Genomic DNA, 23,190 nt, shown 5'->3' on the forward strand with positions numbered 1-23,190 from the left:
AATTTGTTCAAGGCGTCAAATAAATTGGGTGTGTAACTTTTACAGATTTATTTGGGTTAAGCTGTAATTGTTTTACTGATGTGTAATTAAATTTGAAAAATCTTCAAAATTAAATCGGTATTTTTGTTAACTGTAAAAAAAAATCATTATTTATTTTTACAAAGCAATTAACATGAAACAAATTTCTGGTTTAATTAAGATTTCAATACGGACTGCTTTTAATTTTTTTTTTTTTGCTCTTTTGATACTTTAGTAAAAGAATCAACGCAACGCTGCTTCAAAGGCGATACCAAATTATGTAAGCTCTTGTGTTTAAATATTGAGGAATGTGGCGTATGCAGAGATGCATTATGCTTTTACACGCAAGCACTATGATGGAATGTATGTTGTGCTTCAAAACGCAAACACTGTGATGGAATGTATGTTGTGTTTCTACACGCAAACACGATGATTGGATGTATGCTGAGCTTCTGCAAGCACAACAAATGTGTGGCTGCTGAGTTGCTTCTAGCAAACATATTTGAAAGGATGGATGTTGAGTTACATCAAATAATGGCTCGGGTATGTGATATTTACATATAACGGGTGAAAGGAATATGCCAACATTTCAACAGTTCATAACAAAACCCTAGACAGAATGAGTTGATAAAGGATTTGTAGTTTAAATATAGATCAACACATTTTCACAAAGATGTATCATTGGTCCAGTTAATTGAAGTTTAAATCTAGATCAACAAATTTACACAAAGATATGTCATTGGTCAAGTTAATTGAAGTTTAAATCTAGTTCAAAAGTTGATCACAAAGATCTCATCGGTCAAGACGTTTAGCCGCGAGTTGCTTAAACAAGGAGGCGGCTGGTCGGACAGTGATGGTGTTGGTTGTGGGCTGGGTGATCACTTTGTTCGGCTCCACCTTAATCGTCTGGTTGACCGTGAGTCGGCTGGTTCCCCCGGGGGAGGGCGCCACGCGTGGGCTCTGTCTGGCCTGTTTCTTCTGCTCGATCAGGCTCGTCATTCTCTCCAGCTGTCGGCGTCTCTCCTGGGAGAGTCTCTCGTCACGGTCCTCTAGGGCGGTCAGCAGCTGGACGGTCTCCATCCTGCGGGACTGGACCTGTGGGAAGACACGTCAAAAATGTAAGACGTTACTGTCTCCATCCTGAGGGACTGGACCTGTGGGGAGAGACGTCAAAAATGTAAGACGTTACTGTCTTCATCCTACTGGACCTGTGGGGAGACACGTCAAAAATGTAAGACGTTACTGTCTTCATCCTACTGGACCTGTGGGGAAACACGTCAAAAATGTAAGACGTTACTGTCTTCATCCTACTGGACCTGTGGTGAGACACGTCAAAAATGTAAGACGTTACTGTCTTCATCCTACTGGACCTGTGGTGAGACACGTCAAAAATGTAAGACGTTACTGTCTCCATACTACTAGACCTGTGGGGAGACATGAGACGTCAAAAATGTAAGACGTTACTGTCTCCATCCTACTGGACCTGTGGGGAGACACGTCAAAAATGTAAGACGTTACTGTCTACATCCTACTGGACCTATGGGGAGACATGAGACGTCAAAAATGTAAGACGTTACTGTCTCCATCCTACTGGACCTATAGAGACAGTCACTCATAAAAAGTTTAAGACTTTACTGTCTCCTTCAAGTATACCAACCAATTAAAACTTTGCAGTTAATCTGTAGCTGCAACTACTGTTTACAAATAAATTATGTTGTTCAGTTTGTGAAAACAGATTGCGACGTTGTATTTTTACAACTGTTATCTGTAAACCAGAAAATAAATGTCAGTTACGTTATAAGTACAGTGTTATGCGGACCACTGCTGGCTGTGGGCTATCAAGATTGTGTTATGTGTGGCCAATTCACGCTGTGGGCTATCACACATGTGTATATGTGGGACATTACATGCTGTGGGCTATCACAATAGTGCATGTGAGCCGCTAGACGCTTTGAGCTATCAAGCTTGTGTATGTGGGCCTCTAGATGCATTGGACTATCACAATAGGGTACGTGGACCACAACAGGCAGTGGCTTATCAAGATTGTGTTTTATGTGGGCCGCTAGACGTTGTGGGCTATAAAGATTGTATTATATGTGGGCAACAACAGACTGTGGGCTATCAAGATTGTGTTATATGTGGGCCGCTAGAAGGTGTGGGCTATCACTAGTGTGTACATATGGACGGCTGCAGCTGTCAACTATTAAGGTTTTGTTTTCAAACAACCGGAAAGCTTCGCTCTACTGATAACGTTTAAAAAAAAATGACACGCAAGGCAGTTTACAAAAAAATGATCACGATATCTTCATTAGGTAACATCTAATCGATCAGAGCAATCAAAACATTACCGTCTCGATATCATGCGGGGTGCCAGGAATCTCAAGCTCCAGTTCCGCTATGCTGGCGGATACCGTGCGGACGGTGGAGCCGCCGTGGTGGACGGGGCTGTCTTTGACGCTCGGCCTCTCCGATAAGGTCGAGCACATGGTCGACGTCGACTCCATCGATTCCAGCTTCCGGTGTTCGTGGTCGGCAGGGGAAACGCACTCTTCCAGCCCGGAATCAATGGACGGGTTATCGTCTCTCGTTTCCGCCTCGCGCGGGGTGTGTAGCGAGTTGAACGTTTTCGTCTTCTTCACGTTCTGCGTCAGTTTTTGGATGAACTCCTGCGCCTTGTGGTTTTTCATGATCAGCTTCTTCTGCAGCTCCTCGCGCTTGGGGGGCGGGAGCTTGACCCGGGACTGTGCGTGGGAGTAGTACAGGGTGAAGTTGTTGACCACGATCGGGACGGTAAACGCCACGGTCAGAACCCCGCACAGGACGCACAGGGAACCTATGAGGTACCCGGCTTCTGTTCTGGGAACTTTGTCCCCGTACCCGACTGTTGTCATAGTAACCAATGCCCACCAGAATCCGATGGGAATGTTGGTGAAGGTGGAGTTTTCAGCGTAAAATATGACGCTGGCGAACAGAAGAACTCCTGTGAAGAGGAAAATAACCATTAGGAGAAGCTCTTTGGCGCTGACCTTGATGGTGTAGACTAAGATCTTGAAAGCGGTGTAGTGCTTCATCAGCTTGAAGATTCGCAAAACGCGAATAATTCTCAAGGCCAACACGACTTTTATAACGTTGGAGCTTTTCTCCGTGGGGTCTACGGACTTGATGATGATGGACGCGAAATGCGGAAGGAGACAAAGGATGTCGATGAGGTTCAGAGGCTGGCGCAGGAATTCCAGTTTCTTAGGCGCGAAAAAAAGTCTGCCCACGTACTCGATGGTGAAAAATCCCGCCGCGATGTAGTCCAAGTAGGTCATGGCGTCGTGAGGTTCAGACTCTGAGTACTTGAGCTCATCGTTGAGGCCGAGTGTACAACAGCAGGTACCGAGGGCGGAGTAGGTGTTCCCACAAGTGCTGCTGGCGTCTGATGATGTGACGTTGACGCCGTCTAGAGGCGTCCTGAACAGGTAGTGGGTCTCCAGAACAAACACGGCGATAGACAGCAGCACAAAGAACATGGACGTTATGGCGTAGATCTGTAAATAGAACAGTTATTGGACAAACGTTGAAACTTTCGTCGATTCAGTACATGGAAATAGCTAAATATATGACATAAAAAAAATTCATAAAAAACGTTTTAATAACAAGCTTTTATGTAATGACGCACTAAAAAGTAGAAAATAAATTATAGACTACTATTTAAATAACTATAAAGAAAAGCGTGGGTCACTTTAGTATCTATTGGATACCTTTACTAATGTTAAGGAAGACACCCACGCTTTTCTTTATAGTTATTTAAATAGTAGTCTATAATTTATTTTCTACTTTTTAGTGCATCATTACATAAAAGCTTGTTATTAAAAGGTTTTTATGAATTTTTTTTTCAGTACTTTACATGTTTTATTTACAATAGAGTTACATGACTAAAAACCATTGCGCGCCTACTGAACATCACGTTCAGTAGGCGCGCAATGGTTTTTGAACGCAGCCATTACGTGATGGCGCAGCTATTGAAGGTGATGACGCGTGTGGTGTGGTTGGCTAGACATGCCTACTAATTCGGTCCAAATTTTAATTAATTCATAAAAAATTAATTAGGCATCCAATTAAGTCAAATTTAGTTTCAGATTGCATTGTCTTCATGTCTTGACCCACGTGCTAACTTTGAATCGTATCGGTCAAGTAGAACTGTCCGAATTTTCACTCCTGCGTTTCCGTCTAGACAGACTGACGACAGAGGAAGTGAGTTAAATAAAAGCTTGTAATAAAACTATGTAAACTTTGAATGGATGGCAAATTGAATCAATACAATATTTTATCTCTCTATTATTCTTGTGATGCTTAACAAGTCTAAACAATTTAATTGAATCCAAACTGATTTAAGACCCGTCGTTGTCTTGTCATAGACAAAGACAAAGACAGTGTCTAGAAACTTGTCTACACACAAGAAGACATTAAGTCTAAGACTTCTAGTTGACCAAGTGTCTTAATTAATTAATCTAATTAACGCAATTTAAGCTAATTGAATTTAATTAATTTAAAATGAAATTATATACGCTAGACTAACACCAATACCAAACCGAATAAGGATATTAGTTAATTTTTTTTTTTAAATACCGTGTATCAAAATTATATCATTAGAAATTAATTTAATACTAGATTTAAAAAGGCAATTAAAACGATTGCAAATAAATAAAGAAAATCGAACACTAGTATAATTTAGCGAATGTTGATGCAGTAATATGACAGGGATTTATGCCCAAAAAAATGGTGACTATTTATTTTGACTTAGAATAAATTTTGGCCTCTGTTTTTTCCCGAGTGTTTATTTTGGGCTAATTGAGACCTGTATGATTGTTCACGTGATACCCGCTATAAAGTTTCCAGGTCTGTGTGCTCGGCGTGTGTGCCATTGATTTTACAGATTGTGTTTTTTTTAATGTACCAACAAACACTCACCTGCTATTAGAGGGATCACATTCCTAACAAAACACCACTTAGCTAATCATTTATTTAGTCGGACAATTATTTACTGAGGTTAAACTAATACAACTCGCTGTTGAACTGCGGTGTTAATTAAATTGTGCGCAGGAGTTTTTCTTTTTTTAGGAACAGCGACAATCACTCAAGTAAGTAGGCCTACCTGCGCTAAAACATTGACTGACTAAATGCGAATTTTACTGACATCTATTTATGCAGTTGGAAATTTTACTTAAGTTTGCTCGAGGGCAGGGGTTCCCAACCCTGTGCCCGCGGGCGCCATGGCGCCCGCTGAACGATTCGTATGTGCCCGCCTCTCACTATTCGACAGAGGCAGAATTTTTTTTCATAAACTTTATTTTAAAATATGATTTATTTTTATTCATTTGTTACAGTTTTTTTTTACTTCCTAGGTTTATTAAATATGTTCGATACTTGTCCCAACTTGTCTAGCGCCGACTAGCGGCGAGCCAGACTGCACTATTTACGCTAGCCTGGAACGGCTAGTGCCATTTGAATCATTTTTCGGTTCGACATATTTATTCGAATCATTGTTTTCAAACATGAACTTAATAAAATCAAGATATAGATCCCGACTCACCGATGAGCATCTTTATGATTGTCTGCTAACTGCTAGATGACCACTAAATTAGACTATCTTCACCTTTGACCCCCGGCTAGATGACCACTAAATTAGACCATCTTAACATTTGACCCCAAGCTAGATGACCACTAAATTAGACCATCTTAACATTTGACCTCAAGCTAGATGACCACTAAATTAGACCATCTTTGACCCCGGCTAGATGACCACTAAATTAGACCATCTTTACCTTTGACCACCGGCTAGATGACCACTAAATTAGACCATCTTTACCTTTGACCCCCGGCTAGATGACCACTAAATTAGAACATATTAACCTTTGACCCCCTGCTAGATGACCACTAAATTAAACCATATTAACCTTTGACCCCCAGCTAGATGACCACTAAATTAGACCATCTTAACCTTTGACACCCGGCTAGATGACCACTAAATTAGACCATCTTAACTTTTGACCCCACTGCTAGATGGCCACTAAATTCGACCATCTTAACCTGTGACCCCGGCTAAATGACCACTAAATTAGACCATCTACCTGTGGCCCCCGGCTAGATGACCACTAAATTAGACCATCTTAACCATTGACCCCGGCTAAATGACCACTAAATTAGACCATCTTAACCTTTGACCCCGACAAGATGACCACTAAATTAGAACATCTACCTGTGACCCCCTGCTCGATGACGGGTCCTCCAAGAAGACCCAGACCTTCTTCTTCCACATCATGTAGGGTGTCAGCTTCTCCCCAAAGGCGTCAGGGTCCAGCTGGAAGGTGAAGCTGTCGTCGATGGCGGCCAGCGTCTCCTTGTTCTCCTTGAACCGGTTGTAGTGGCCCCAGCAGCAGGGCTCAATGTCCAGCTCGGTCAGGCCCCAGAACTCCAGCTCCTGGGGGGACGGGGAAGGTAGAATGTTAGAAAAAAAATCTGGTATAGGGCTGGTAAGTAGGTCACCAACCAGTTCTACGGCTCAATAAAACCTGCATGAGCCATAGAACTGGTTGGTGACCTACTTACCGGCCCTATAGTGGTATGTTAGAATGGGAACAGGCATAGTGATATGTTAGAATCAGAACAGGCAGAGGCGTAGCTAGGAGGGGGGGCGGGGGTGCGGACCGCACCGGGTGACACCATTTAGGGGGGTGACACCAAGGCAAAAATAGCAAAATATATAGAGAAAAAGTTGAGGGGGGGGGTGCAAATCGAAAGTTTTTAGGGGGGTGGAAATCAAAAGTTTGGTGGGGGGTGCAAATCAAAAGTTTGAGGGGGTGCAAATCAAAAGTTTGAAAGTTTGTCCCCGGGAAGGGTCGCTACGCCTCTGGGGGGTGACACCATTAAGTGCCGCACCGGGTGACACCCGACCTCGCTACGCCACTGAGAACAGGCATGGTTGTATGTTAGAATCAGTACAATGTTGGTCTTAATTCAAAAGCAAGACGGACAAGGACCTATGTTCAAATAAAAATAGTGATCTAGTGTGTAGATCCAATGAACTGTATTTCTAGGGTTGAAGAAGGACATCATTAATATCGACCCTTAATTTTTTTTTATTTCTTAGACATAAAATAAAAACAGAGGAACCTTATCAAAAGTTTGTCTTAACAAATGACGCTAATTAGTACCATATCCCGGCTGTTATTATTACGTCATACAGCGGGATGACATGGCGTGTCCCGACCCCAGGGGAGATAAGTGGGGTTGGTCCATCCCGGCTAATGTCTTTTCGATAGTCTCCCTGTTGTTGTAGCGTCCCATTCTCCGTGGGCCTGTCACATGAGTGGGGGGGGGGGGGGGGGGGGAGACACGACAAAGGTTGGGGCGAAAGGTGGAAAAAGTCAATCAATATGGATCAAAGGAAAGAATTCGATCCTTAGAACGAGGGGCCGTGAGTTGAGATTATGATGAAGTGGGTGGTTCGATCCATTACCTCGAGGTGTAGGAAAGTCGTGTCTTAGTCGGACCCCGACTCGCCGCTATGTTGTCTAACAATAGGCTTGAAACGCTGGTTACAAAATGGTTGTTGCCAGAAAGCATAATTCTCAACCAAAATTGAATATTTTATAACATTCGAGAAATAAGAATAAAATGACTTCCGGTTTTATTATAGCTAGAAATATTCAAGCAAAGAATTGCTAGCAATTGAGCAAACACTTATTTTTAACTTGGATTAGTAGAGTCAGTTTGTTGTGGTAATAGGGGACGTTATATTAAATATAAATGAACTACTTCGATATACACCATTGACCACTATTGTGTATTTTATCATGGAGAACAATGGTTCTAACATTTATTATTTTACTTACCTTGGCTACTATGGTTGACTTCAAGGAAGGATTGAGGACAGTTTTTAAAAACATTTGAATTGATCAAATAATTCTATAATTATTTTCAGCGACTTATATATTCGATATTAAAATCTAAATATGAGTGTGATCGATGGATCCCAAACGGCTTTATTTTAAAAAAAATGTAATTATAATTTTATCGCTTGCCATAATTTTTAACGATTAAAAAAAAAACATTACTATGATTACATCGATTTTCAAGCCTATTGTTGAGTGATTTGTTGGATGTTGTATGGACAATGTCAAATATTGGTTGAGTGGCTGATGTTGTATGTACAGTACAATTAAACACTGTTAAAGTGGTTCGTAGGATGTTGCATTAGTAAGCTATAACATACTTAAAACTGACACCGTATGAAATAGGCAGACATAAGTAAAGGCAAAGAATACATTTGTGAACGGATTAAACTATTACAATGAGAAAACAATAAGAAAACAATGAGAAAACAATGAGAAAACAATGAGAAAACAATGAGAAAACAATGAGAAAACAATAAGAAAACAATGAGAAAACAATGAGAAAACAATGAGAAAACAATGAGAAAACAATGAGAAAACAATGAGAAAACAATGAGAAAACAATGAGAAAACAATGAGAAAACAATGAGAAAACAATGAGAAAACGATGAGAAAACAATAAGAAAACAATGAGAAAACAATGAGAAAACAATGAGAAAACGATGAGAAAACAATGAGAAAACAATGAGAAAACAATGAGAAAACAATGAGAAAACGATGAGAAAACAATAAGAAAACAATGAGAAAACGATGAGAAAACAATGAGAAAACAATAAGAAAACAATGAGAAATGAATGTGAAATTTTGTCCGAAACTGGAAACTCATAGAACAAGGAACATTGTCCGTGAAAAAAATGTTCGTAAATCGAAGTTCACATATATTTTTACATTCCGGGCAACTTATATCTGATTACACAAATGGCTTACTGTGAATGTTTGTTGATGTTTTGTTTTTAATCACATACAAGTTTAGGCTTACATATAAAGTTTATGACTAAGCGAATGGCTGGGCTTGTGGCTAGTTTTATAGCTAGCTTTATGGCTAGGCTTTAGGTTAATACTTCTACACTTCAATCTATATAAAAAATCTAAATGTTTTGCTGATGGAATCAATTATATCGATGATTTTAGCGTACAGTGAAGTTCAATACACGGATCTGTTTTATAACTTGGTCGGAAAGTACACAGTGTTTACCTTTGAATAACTTCGTAACTAACCTAAAAATTAAGTGTAAAGACATTGTAAAGACTAGCTTTTTAAAACAATTAAGTAGATGTTTATTTTAGTCTATTGTGTTTACTGGGTGAGTACTGAATACATTGGTTCCACCTTGACATTGTTTCATGGCCCCTGTCGTGAGCATCGGTACGACGGGGTGTTACCCTTGAGACGGAGGTAGTAGATGTTGACATTGAGAAGGAGGTTGTGGGGTGTTGACCTTGAGAGGGAGGTTGTGGGGTGTTGACCTTGAGAGGGAGGTTGTGGGATGCTGACCTTGAGAGGGAGGTTGTGGGGTGTTGACCTTGAGAGGGAGGTTGTGGGGTGTTGACCTTGAGAGGGAGGTTGTGGGGTGTTGACCTTTAGAGGGAGGTTGTGTTGACATTGAGAGGGAGGTTGTGGGGTGTTGAGAGAGGGAGGATGTTGGGTGTTGACCTTGAGAGGGAGGTTGTGGGGTGTTGATCTTGAGAGGGAGGTTGTGGGGTGTTGAGAGAGGGAGGATGTTGGGTGTTGACCTTGAGAGGGAGGATGTTGGGTGTTGACCTTGAGAGGGAGGTTGTGTTGACATTGAGAGGGAGGTTGTGGGGTGTTGAGAGAGGGAGGAGGTTAGGTGTTGACCTTGAGAGGGAGGATGTTGGGTGTTGACCTTGAGAGGGAGGTTGTGTTGACATTGAGAGGGAGGTTGTGGGGTGTTGAGAGAGGGAGGATGTTGGGTGTTGACCTTGAGAGGGAGGTTGTGTTGACATTGAGAGGGAGGTTGTGGGGTGTTGAGAGAGGGAGGAGGTTAGGTGTTGACCTTGAGAGGGAGGATGTTGGGTGTTGACCTTGAGAGGGAGGTTGTGGGGTGTTGACCTTGAGAGGGAGGTTGTGGGGTGTTGAGAGAGGGAGGATGTTGGGTGTTGACCTTGAGAGGGAGGATGTTGGGTGTTGACCTTGAGAGGGAGGTTGTGGGGTGTTGACCTTGAGAGGGAGGTTGTGGGGTGTTGACCTTGAGGTGGGTATTGTCTGAGGGTGTGGGTTAGCGCTGGGGGATAGATGAGACTTAGCTGGAGGGGTGGGTGGGGTAGGGCGAAGTGGGTGGGTATCTATGTTATAGGGTTGGGAGATTTCTCAAATAGGGGTGGGGTGTGTAGGCTGGGGGAGGGGATGTGTAGAATGAGGGTAGGGTAGTGTCAGCTGGGGTGGTGTAGTTTCGGCTAGGGTTGGAGTTTAATTGAGGTGGGGAATTGTCGGAGGGGTGGGGTAAAATGTCGCTAGAAGGAGAATGTAGGAGTTGGCTAAGGTGGGGGATGCGTCACTGAGTATGAAAAAGTGTCAGATGAGGGTAGGAAAGTGTCGCTGGAAGGGGGCGGGTCCCTTTCTTATTTGATTGACACATCAAAGAATAAATGACCCGATCAATAACCTTTGACTAGCACGGACCTCCATGACCAATGTGTGGAGGGAGACATTGAAATCACGCGGAGGTCGACCATGTATTTGTGACTCTAAGTGTCATATCTTGTCCATCCCGGCTTGATTTTGTTTGTGTTTGCTTGACCTGTGCATACATTCTTGGCCCAAATGTCATCAAATACAAAACACTTCGATAAACTGACGATAGATCATTTCAACAAACTACCACTATCCTGTATGTAGGTTTAGCTAAGTTGATTTCATTTGTTTTGATGGTCTGATTCCACAGAGTTTGATGGTTTGATGATTTTGTAGCGTGTAGTCTAATAGATTATAGCAAAACTACATTTACTACAGCACAACCATACTTATTATAGCAACAACCGCACTAACTACAGCAACAACCACACTAACTACAGCAACAACCACACTAACTACAGCAACAACCACACTTACTACAGCAACAACCACAGCAACAACCACACTTATTACAGCAACAACCACTTATTATAGCAACAACCACACTTACTACAGCAACAACCACAGCAACAACCACACTTACTACAACAACAACCACACTTATTACAGCAACAACCACACTTACTACAGCAACAACCACCTTTATTATAGCACAACCATTTCAAAAACACCTTAAACACATTAACGACAGCACAACTATTAGCTACAGCTTAAACACATAAACTACATCACAACCACATAAACTGTACATCACAACCAACCTACCAACAAACACATCACAACTATTTTAGAAACTGCTGAATTAATCACGACCCTCACCCCTCCCCCACTCGTTTAATTCCCTCACCGGCAATAAAATCAATCAGCACATTGTAAATCAAAGCCGCGACGCCTGATTAGCGTGTATGTCGTTAGAATTAGCATTTGGACTGGCGATGAATAAACATAAGGCGCTGTAGTTTTACACACTCTCGCCAACCCCCCCCCCCCCCCCCCCAGCCCTTGTGATTACAGCCGGACGCGTTGCACTTTTTTGGGTGAAGATTTATGACACCGAGGTATTTGGACGTTGTAAACAGTGAGATTTTTGTTGTATTCTATTCTGTATTTTGGTGATCACTTCCGGGTTTTAAATACAACACTGATAGGACAACTTGACCAAGTGACAGTTCGAACTTTGACACTATAAGTAAGGGTGTCCAAAAATTGACACTATATATTCCAGTAAAGGTGTCTATATCTTGACACTATATATTCCAGTAAAGATGTCCATATTTTGACACTATATATTCCAGTACAGGTGTCCAGACATTGACACTATATTCCAGTAAAGATGTCCAAACATTGATACTATAATTCCAGTAAAAGTGTTCAAACATTGACACTATATATTCCAGTAAAGGTGTCCAAACATTGACATTATATATTCCAATAAAGGTGTCCAAACATTGACACTATATATTCTAGTAAAGGTTTCAAAAAACATTGACACTATATATTCCAATAAAGGTGTCCAAACATTGACACTATATATTCCAATAAAGGTGTCCAAACATTGACACTATATATTCCAATAAAGGTGTCCAAACATTGACACTATATATTCCAATAAAGGTGTCCAAACTTTGACACTATATATACCAGTAAAGATGTCCAAATCTTGACAATATATATTCTAGTAAAGGTTTCAAAAAACATTGACACTATATATTCCAGTGAAGGTGTCCAAACAATGACACTACATATTCAAGTAAAAAAGTGTCTTGACACTTCATATTCCATTAAAGGATCGATTCTAAAATAATTATCATATTGTATTTTTTAAATAACATTTCGAAATGTCAAGCTATTATAAATGTGTTCAAACGTCCCGATGATTGGGATCGATATTTGTATTTGAAGTACTCGCGTGTCTGACCAGTATCGATACCAGCATTGATGACAACAAGCCCCCGTGGGAGCTCAGCAAAGGATGGGGGGAGCTAATCTAAACAAACCATCCCACCCAGCAAAGGATGGGGAGAGCTAATCTAAACAAACCATCCCACCCAGCAAAGGATGGGGAGAGCTAATCTAAACAAACCATCCCACCCAGCAAAGGATGGGGAGAGCTAATCTAAACAAACCATCCCACAAAGGATGGGGAGAGCTAATCTAAACAAACCATCCCACAAAGGATGGGGAGAGCTAATCTAAACAAACCATCCCACCCAGCAAAGGATGGGGAGAGCTAATCTAAACAAACCATCCCACAAAGGATGGGGAGAGCTAATCTAAACAAACCATCCCACCCAGCAAAGGATGGGGAGAGCTAATCTAAACTAACCATCCCACCCAGCAAAGGATGGGGAGAGCTAATCTAAACTAACCATCCCTCCCAGCAAAGGATGGGGAGAGCTAATCTAAACAAACCATCCCACCCAGCAAAGGATGGGGAGAGCTAATCTAAACAAACCATCCCACCCAGCAAAGGATGGGGAGAACTAATCTAAACAAACCATCCCACCCAGCAAAGGATGGGGAGAACTAATCTAAACAAACCATCCCACAAAGGATGGGGAGAGCTAATCTAAACAAACCATCCCACCCAGCAAAGGATGGGGAGAGCTAATCTAAATAAACCATCCCACAAAGGATGGGGAGAGCTAATCTAAACAAACCATCCCACAAAGGATGGGGGGAGCTAATCTAAACAAACCATCTCATCCAGCAAAGGATGGGGAGAGCTAATCTAAACAAACCATCCCACAAAGGATGGGGAGAGCTAATCTAAACAAACCATCCCACCCAGCAAAGGATGGGGAGAGCTAATCTAAACAAACCATCCCACAAAGGATGGGGAGAGCTAATCTAAACAAACCATCCCACCCAGCAAAGGATGGGGAGAGATAATCTAAACAAACCATCCCACCCAGCAAAGGATGGGGAGAGCTAATCTAAACAAACCATCCCACCCAGCAAAGGATGGGGAGAGCTAATCTAAACAAACCATCCCACCCAGCAAAGGATGGGGAGAGCTAATCTAAACAAACCATCCCACAAAGGATGGGGAGAGCTAATCTAAACAAACCATCCCACAAAGGATGGGGAGAGCTAATCTAAACAAACCATCCCACCCAGCAAAGGATGGGGAGAGCTAATCTAAACAAACCATCCCACCCAGCAAAGGATGGGGAGAGCTAATCTAAACAAACCATCCCACAAAGGATGGGGAGAGCTAATCTAAACAAACCACCCCACCCAGCAAAGGATGGGGAGAGCTAATCTAAACAAACCATCCGACAAAGGATGAGGAGAGCTAATCTAAACAAACCATCCCACCCAGCAAAGGATGGGGAGAGCTAATCTAAACAAACCATCCCACCCAGCAAAGGATGGGGAGAGCTAATCTAAACAAACCATCCCACCCAGCAAAGGATGGGGAGAGCTAATCTAAGCAAACCATCCCACCCAGCAAAGGATGGGGAGAGCTAATCTAAACAAACCATCCCACCCAGCAAAGGATGGGGAGAGCTAATCTAAACAAACCATCCCACAAATGATGGGGAGAGCTAATCTAAACAAACCATCCCACCCAGCAAAGGATGGGGAGAGATAATCTAAACAAACCATCCAACAAAGGATGGGGAGAGCTAATCTAAACAAACCATCCCACCCAGCAAAGGATGGGGAGAGCTAATCTAAACAAACCATCCCACCCAGCAAAGGATGGGGAGAGCTAATCTAAACAAACCATCCCACCCAGCAAAGGATGGGGAGAGCTAATCTAAACAAACCATCCCACAAAGGATGGGGGGAGCTAATCTAAACAAACCATCCCACCCAGCAAAGGATGGGGAGAGCTAATCTAAACAAACCATCCCACCCAGCAAAGGATGGGGAGAGCTAATCTAAACAAACCATCTCACAAAGGATGGGGAGAGCTAATCTAAACAAACCATCCCGTCCAGCAAAGGATGGGGAGAGCTAATCTAAACAAACCATCCCACCCAGCAAAGGATGGGGAGAGCTAATCTAAACAAACCATCCCACAAAGGATGGGAAGAGCTAATCTAAACAAACCATCCCACCCAGCAAAGGATGGGGAGAGCTAATCTAAACAAACCATCTCACAAAGCATGGGGAGAGCTAATCTAAACAAACCATCCCACCCAGCAAAGGATGGGGAGAGCTAATCTAAACAAACCATCCCACCCAGCAAAGGATGGGGAGAGCTAATCTAAACAAACCATCCCACCCAGCAAAGGATGGGGAGAGCTAATCTAAACAAACCATCCCACAAAGGATGGGGAGAGCTAATCTAAACAAACCATCCCGTCCAGCAAAGGATGGGGAGAGCTAATCTAAACAAACCATCCCACAAAGGATGGGGAGAGCTAATCTAAACAAACCATCCTACCCAGCAAAGGATGAGGAGAGCTAATCTAAACAAACCATCCCACAAAGGATGGGGAGAGCTAATCTAAACAAACCATCCCACCCAGCAAAGGATGGGTAGAGCTAATCTAAACAAACCATCCCACAAAGGATGGGGAGAGCTAATCTAAACAAACCATCCCACAAAGGATGGGGAGAGCTAATCTAAACAAACCATCCCACAAAGGATGGGGAGAGCTAATCTAAACAAACTATCCCACAAAGGATGGGGAGAGCTAATCTAAACAAACTATCCCACCCAGCAAAGGATGGGGAGAGCTAATCTAAACAAACCATCCCACCCAGCAAAGGATGGGGAGAGCTAATCTAAACAAACCATCCCACAAAGGATTGGGAGAGCTAATCTAAACAAACCATCTCACCCAGCAAAGAATGGGGAGAGCTAATCTAAACAAACCATCCCACAAAGGATGGGGAGAGCTAATCTAAACAAACCATCCCACAAAGGATGAGGAGAGCTAATCTAAACAAACCATCCCACCCAGCAAAGGATGGGGGAGAGCTAATCTAAACAAACCATCCCACCTAGCAAAGGATGGGGGAGAGCTAATCTAAATAAACCATCCCACCCAGCAAAGGATGGGGAGAGCTAATCTAAACAAACCATCCCACCTAGCAAAGGATGGGGGAGAGCTAATCTAAATAAACCATCCCACAAAGGATGGGGAGAGCTAATCTAAACAAACCATCTCACCCAGCAAAGGATGGGGAGAGCTAATCTAAACAAACCATCCCACAAAGGATGTGGAGAGCTAATCTAAACAAACCATCCCACCCAGCAAAGGATGGGGGAAAGCTAATCTAAATAAACCATCCCACCCAGCAAATGATGGGGGGAGCTAATCTAAACAAACCATCCCACCCAGCAAAGGATGGGTAGAGCTAATCTAAACAAACCATCTCACCCAGCAAAGGATGGGGAGAGCTAATCTAAACAAACCATCCCACAAAGGATTGGGAGAGCTAATCTAAACAAACCATCCCACCCAGCAAAGGATGGGGAGAGCTAATCTAAACAAACCATCCCACCCAGCAAAGGATGGGGAGAGCTAATCTAAACAAACCATCCCACCCAGCAAAGGATGGGGAGAGCTAATCTAAACAAACCATCCCACCTAGCAAAGGATGGGGGGAGCTAATCTAAACAAACCATCCCACCCAGCAAAGGATGGGGAGAGCTAATCTAAACAAACCATCCCACAAAGGATGGGGAGAGCTAATCTAAACAAACCATCCCACAAAGGATGGGGGAGAGCTAATCTAAACAAACCACCCACCCAGCAAAGGATGGGGGGAGCTAATATAAACAAACCATCCCACCCAGCAAAGGATGGGGAGAGCTAATCTAAACAAACCATCCAACCCAGCAAAGGATGGGGAGAGCTAATCTAAACAAACCATCCCACAAAGGATGGGGAGAGCTAATCTAAACAAACCATCCCACAAAGGATGGGGAGAGCTAATCTAAACAAACCATCCCACAAAGGATGGGGGGAGCTAATCTAAACAAACCATCCCACCCAGCAAAGGATGGGGAGAGCTAATCTAAACAAACCATCCCACAAAGGATGGGGAGAGCTAATCTAAACAAACCATCCCACCCAGCAAAGGATGGGGAGAGCTAATCTAAACAAACCATCCCACAAAGGATGGGGAGAGCTAATCTAAACAAACCATCCCACAAAGGATGGGGGAGAGCTAATCTAAACAAACCATCCCACCCAGCAAAGGATGGGGAGAGCTAATCTAAACAAACCATCCCACCTAGCAAAGGATGGGGGAGAGCTAATCTAAATAAACCATCCCACAAAGGATGGGGAGAGCTAATCTAAACAAACCATCCCACCCAGCAAAGGATGGGGAGAGCTAATCTAAACAAACCATCCCACAAAGGATGGGGAGAGCTAATCTAAACAAACCATCCCACAAAGGATGGGGGAGAGCTAATCTAAACAAACCATCCCACCCAGCAAAGGATGGGGAGAGCTAATCTAAACAAACCATCCAACACAGCAAAGGATGGGGAGAGCTAATCTAAACAAACCATCCCACCCAGCAAAGGATGGGGAGAGCTGATCTAAACAAACCATCTCACCCAGCAAATGATGGGGGGAGCTAATCTAAACAAACCATCCCTCCCAGCAAAGGATGGACAGAGCTAATCTAAACAAACCATCCCACCCAGCAAAGGATGGGGAGAGCTAATCTAAACAAACCATCCCACCCAGCAAAGGATGGGGAGAGCTAATCTAAACAAACCACCACACAAAGGATGGGGAGAGCTAATCTAAACAAACCATCCCACCCAGCAAAGGATGGGGGAGAGCTAATCTAAACAAACCATCCCACCCAGCAAAGGATGGGGAGAGCTAATCTAAACAAACCATCCCACCCAGCAAAGGATGGGTAGAGCTAATCTAAACAAACCATCTCACCCAGCAAAGGATGGGGAGAGCTAATCTAAACAAACCACCCAGCAAAGGATGGGGAGAGCTAATCTAAACAGACAATCCCACAAAGGATGGGGAGAGCTAATCTAAACAAACCATCCCACCCAGCAAAGGATGGGGAGAGCTAATCTAAACAAACCATCCCACCTAGCAAAGGATGGGGAGAGCTAATCTAAACAAACCATCCCACCCAGCAAAGAATGGGGAGAGCTAATCTAAACAAACCATCCCACCCAGCAAAGAATGGGGAGAGCTAATCTAAACAAACCATCCGACAAAGGATGGGGAGAGCTAAACTAAGCAAACCATCCCACCCAGCAAAGGATGGGGAGAGCTAATCTAAACAAACCATCCCACCCAGCAAAGGATGGGGAGAGCTAATCTAAACAAACCATCCCACCCAGCAAAGGATGGGGAGAGCTAATCTAAACAAACCATCCCACCCAGCAAAGGATGGGGAGAGCTAATCTAAACAAACCATCCCACCCAGCAAAGGATGGGGAGAGCTAATCTAAACAAACCATCCCACCCAGCAAAGGATGGGGAGAGCTAATCTAAACAAACCATCCCACCCAGCAAAGAATGGGGAGAGCTAATCTAAACAAACCATCCCACAAAGGATGGGGAGAGCTAATCTAAACAAACCATCCCACAAAGGATGGGGAGAGCTAATCTAAACAAACCATCCCACCCAGCAAAGGATGGGGAGAGCTAATCTAAACAAACCATCCCACCCAGCAAAGGATGGGGGAGAGCTAATCTAAACAAACCATCCCACCCAGCAAAGGATGGGGAGAGCTAATCTAAACAAACCATCCCACCCAGCAAAGGATGGGGAGAGCTAATCTAAGCAAAGGATGGGGAGAGCTAATCTAAACAAACCATCCCACCCAGCAAAGGATGGGGAGAGCTAATCTAAACAAACCATCCCACCCAGCAAAGGATGGGGAGAGCTAATCTAAACAAACCATCCCACAAAGGATGGGGGAGAGCTAATCTAAATAAACCATCCCACCCAGCAAAGGATGGGGAGAGCTAATCTAAACAAACCATCCCACCCAGCAAAGGATGGGGAGAGCTAATCTAAACAAACCATCCCACAAAGGATGGGGAGAGCTAATCTAAACAAACCATCCCACCCAGCAAAGGATGGGGAGAGCTAATCTAAACTAACGATCCCACCCAGCAAAGGATGGGGAGAGCTAATCTAAACTAACCATCCCTCCCAGCAAAGGATGGAAAGAGCTAATCTAAACAAACCATCCCACCCAGCAAAGGATGGGGAGAGCTAATCTAAACAAACCATCCCACCCAGCAAAGGATGGGGAGAACTAATCTAAACAAACCATCCCACCCAGCAAAGGATGGGGAGAACTAATCTAAACAAACCATCCCACAAAGGATGGGGAGAGCTAATCTAAACAAACCATCCCACCCAGCAAAGGATGGGGAGAGCTAATCTAAATAAACCATCCCACAAAGGATGGGGAGAGCTAATCTAAACAAACCATCCCACAAAGGATGGGGGGAGCTAATCTAAACAAACCATCTCATCCAGCAAAGGATGGGGAGAGCTAATCTAAACAAACCATCCCACAAAGGATGGGGAGAGCTAATCTAAACAAACCATCCCACCCAGCAAAGGATGGGGAGAGCTAATCTAAACAAACCATCCCACAAAGGATGGGGAGAGCTAATCTAAACAAACCATCCCACCCAGCAAAGGATGGGGAGAGATAATCTAAACAAACCATCCCACCCAGCAAAGGATGGGGAGAGCTAATCTAAACAAACCATCCCACCCAGCAAAGGATGGGGAGAGCTAATCTAAACAAACCATCCCACAAAGGATGGGGAGAGCTAATCTAAACAAACCATCCCACAAAGGATGGGGAGAGCTAATCTAAACAAACCATCCCACCCAGCAAAGGATGGGGAGAGCTAATCTAAACAAACCATCCCACCCAGCAAAGGATGGGGAGAGCTAATCTAAACAAACCATCCCACAAAGGATGGGGAGAGCTAATCTAAACAAACCACCCCACCCAGCAAAGGATGGGGAGAGCTAATCTAAACAAACCATCCGACAAAGGATGAGGAGAGCTAATCTAAACAAACCATCCCACCCAGCAAAGGATGGGGAGAGCTAATCTAAACAAACCATCCCACCCAGCAAAGGATGGGGAGAGCTAATCTAAACAAACCATCCCACCCAGCAAAGGATGGGGAGAGCTAATCTAAGCAAACCATCCCACCCAGCAAAGGATGGGGAGAGCTAATCTAAACAAACCATCCCACCCAGCAAAGGATGGGGAGAGCTAATCTAAACAAACCATCCCACAAATGATGGGGAGAGCTAATCTAAACAAACCATCCCACCCAGCAAAGGATGGGGAGAGATAATCTAAACAAACCATCCAACAAAGGATGGGGAGAGCTAATCTAAACAAACCATCCCACCCAGCAAAGGATGGGGAGAGCTAATCTAAACAAACCATCCCACCCAGCAAAGGATGGGGAGAGCTAATCTAAACAAACCATCCCACCCAGCAAAGGATGGGGAGAGCTAATCTAAACAAACCATCCCACAAAGGATGGGGGGAGCTAATCTAAACAAACCATCCCACCCAGCAAAGGATGGGGAGAGCTAATCTAAACAAACCATCCCACCCAGCAAAGGATGGGGAGAGCTAATCTAAACAAACCATCTCACAAAGGATGGGGAGAGCTAATCTAAACAAACCATCCCGTCCAGCAAAGGATGGGGAGAGCTAATCTAAACAAACCATCCCACCCAGCAAAGGATGGGGAGAGCTAATCTAAACAAACCATCCCACAAAGGATGGGAAGAGCTAATCTAAACAAACCATCCCACCCAGCAAAGGATGGGGAGAGCTAATCTAAACAAACCATCTCACAAAGCATGGGGAGAGCTAATCTAAACAAACCATCCCACCCAGCAAAGGATGGGGAGAGCTAATCTAAACAAACCATCCCACCCAGCAAAGGATGGGGAGAGCTAATCTAAACAAACCATCCCACCCAGCAAAGGATGGGGAGAGCTAATCTAAACAAACCATCCCACCCAGCAAAGGATGGGGAGAGCTAATCTAAACAAACCATCCCACCCAGCAAAGGATGGGGAGAGCTAATCTAAACAAACCATCCCACAAAGGATGGGGAGAGCTAATCTAAACAAACCATCCCGTCCAGCAAAGGATGGGGAGAGCTAATCTAAACAAACCATCCCACAAAGGATGGGGAGAGCTAATCTAAACAAACCATCCTACCCAGCAAAGGATGAGGAGAGCTAATCTAAACAAACCATCCCACAAAGGATGGGGAGAGCTAATCTAAACAAACCATCCCACCCAGCAAAGGATGGGTAGAGCTAATCTAAACAAACCATCCCACAAAGGATGGGGAGAGCTAATCTAAACAAACCATCCCACAAAGGATGGGGAGAGCTAATCTAAACAAACCATCCCACAAAGGATGGGGAGAGCTAATCTAAACAAACTATCCCACAAAGGATGGGGAGAGCTAATCTAAACAAACTATCCCACCCAGCAAAGGATGGGGAGAGCTAATCTAAACAAACCATCCCACCCAGCAAAGGATGGGGAGAGCTAATCTAAACAAACCATCCCACAAAGGATTGGGAGAGCTAATCTAAACAAACCATCTCACCCAGCAAAGAATGGGGAGAGCTAATCTAAACAAACCATCCCACAAAGGATGGGGAGAGCTAATCTAAACAAACCATCCCACAAAGGATGAGGAGAGCTAATCTAAACAAACCATCCCACCCAGCAAAGGATGGGGGAGAGCTAATCTAAACAAACCATCCCACCTAGCAAAGGATGGGGGAGAGCTAATCTAAATAAACCATCCCACCCAGCAAAGGATGGGGAGAGCTAATCTAAACAAACCATCCCACCTAGCAAAGGATGGGGGAGAGCTAATCTAAATAAACCATCCCACAAAGGATGGGGAGAGCTAATCTAAACAAACCATCTCACCCAGCAAAGGATGGGGAGAGCTAATCTAAACAAACCATCCCACAAAGGATGTGGAGAGCTAATCTAAACAAACCATCCCACCCAGCAAAGGATGGGGGAAAGCTAATCTAAATAAACCATCCCACCCAGCAAATGATGGGGGGAGCTAATCTAAACAAACCATCCCACCCAGCAAAGGATGGGTAGAGCTAATCTAAACAAACCATCTCACCCAGCAAAGGATGGGGAGAGCTAATCTAAACAAACCATCCCACAAAGGATTGGGAGAGCTAATCTAAACAAACCATCCCACCCAGCAAAGGATGGGGAGAGCTAATCTAAACAAACCATCCCACCCAGCAAAGGATGGGGAGAGCTAATCTAAACAAACCATCCCACCCAGCAAAGGATGGGGAGAGCTAATCTAAACAAACCATCCCACCTAGCAAAGGATGGGGGGAGCTAATCTAAACAAACCATCCCACCCAGCAAAGGATGGGGAGAGCTAATCTAAACAAACCATCCCACAAAGGATGGGGAGAGCTAATCTAAACAAACCATCCCACAAAGGATGGGGGAGAGCTAATCTAAACAAACCACCCACCCAGCAAAGGATGGGGGGAGCTAATATAAACAAACCATCCCACCCAGCAAAGGATGGGGAGAGCTAATCTAAACAAACCATCCAACCCAGCAAAGGATGGGGAGAGCTAATCTAAACAAACCATCCCACAAAGGATGGGGAGAGCTAATCTAAACAAACCATCCCACAAAGGATGGGGAGAGCTAATCTAAACAAACCATCCCACAAAGGATGGGGGGAGCTAATCTAAACAAACCATCCCACCCAGCAAAGGATGGGGAGAGCTAATCTAAACAAACCATCCCACAAAGGATGGGGAGAGCTAATCTAAACAAACCATCCCACCCAGCAAAGGATGGGGAGAGCTAATCTAAACAAACCATCCCACAAAGGATGGGGAGAGCTAATCTAAACAAACCATCCCACAAAGGATGGGGGAGAGCTAATCTAAACAAACCATCCCACCCAGCAAAGGATGGGGAGAGCTAATCTAAACAAACCATCCCACCTAGCAAAGGATGGGGGAGAGCTAATCTAAATAAACCATCCCACAAAGGATGGGGAGAGCTAATCTAAACAAACCATCCCACCCAGCAAAGGATGGGGAGAGCTAATCTAAACAAACCATCCCACAAAGGATGGGGAGAGCTAATCTAAACAAACCATCCCACAAAGGATGGGGGAGAGCTAATCTAAACAAACCATCCCACCCAGCAAAGGATGGGGAGAGCTAATCTAAACAAACCATCCAACACAGCAAAGGATGGGGAGAGCTAATCTAAACAAACCATCCCACCCAGCAAAGGATGGGGAGAGCTGATCTAAACAAACCATCTCACCCAGCAAATGATGGGGGGAGCTAATCTAAACAAACCATCCCTCCCAGCAAAGGATGGACAGAGCTAATCTAAACAAACCATCCCACCCAGCAAAGGATGGGGAGAGCTAATCTAAACAAACCATCCCACCCAGCAAAGGATGGGGAGAGCTAATCTAAACAAACCACCACACAAAGGATGGGGAGAGCTAATCTAAACAAACCATCCCACCCAGCAAAGGATGGGGGAGAGCTAATCTAAACAAACCATCCCACCCAGCAAAGGATGGGGAGAGCTAATCTAAACAAACCATCCCACCCAGCAAAGGATGGGTAGAGCTAATCTAAACA

At 43.9% G+C, this 23,190-nt stretch overlaps 1 protein-coding gene across 1 annotated transcript in view; it reads right to left on the reverse strand.

Annotated features, from left to right (window-relative positions):
- Window positions 1–306: 306 nt before the first annotated feature.
- The window catches only part of LOC131951255 (potassium voltage-gated channel protein Shaw-like), a 37,013-nt gene continuing 14,129 nt past the window's right edge, over window positions 307–23,190 (reverse strand). The window contains exons 3-5 of the mRNA XM_059313609.1: window positions 6,263–6,484; window positions 2,367–3,551; window positions 307–1,113 (exon numbers count right to left, since the gene is read on the reverse strand). Coding sequence (XP_059169592.1) covers window positions 811–1,113; window positions 2,367–3,551; window positions 6,263–6,484 — 1,710 coding nt within the window. The 3' untranslated portion in view covers window positions 307–810. The remainder of the gene's footprint in view (window positions 1,114–2,366; window positions 3,552–6,262; window positions 6,485–23,190) is intronic.

The sequence above is a fragment of the Physella acuta genome, unplaced genomic scaffold (assembly GCF_028476545.2).
Source record: "Physella acuta isolate Inbredline_101_S28 unplaced genomic scaffold, ASM2847654v3 ptg000805l, whole genome shotgun sequence".
Lineage (NCBI taxonomy): Eukaryota > Metazoa > Mollusca > Gastropoda > Physidae > Physella > Physella acuta.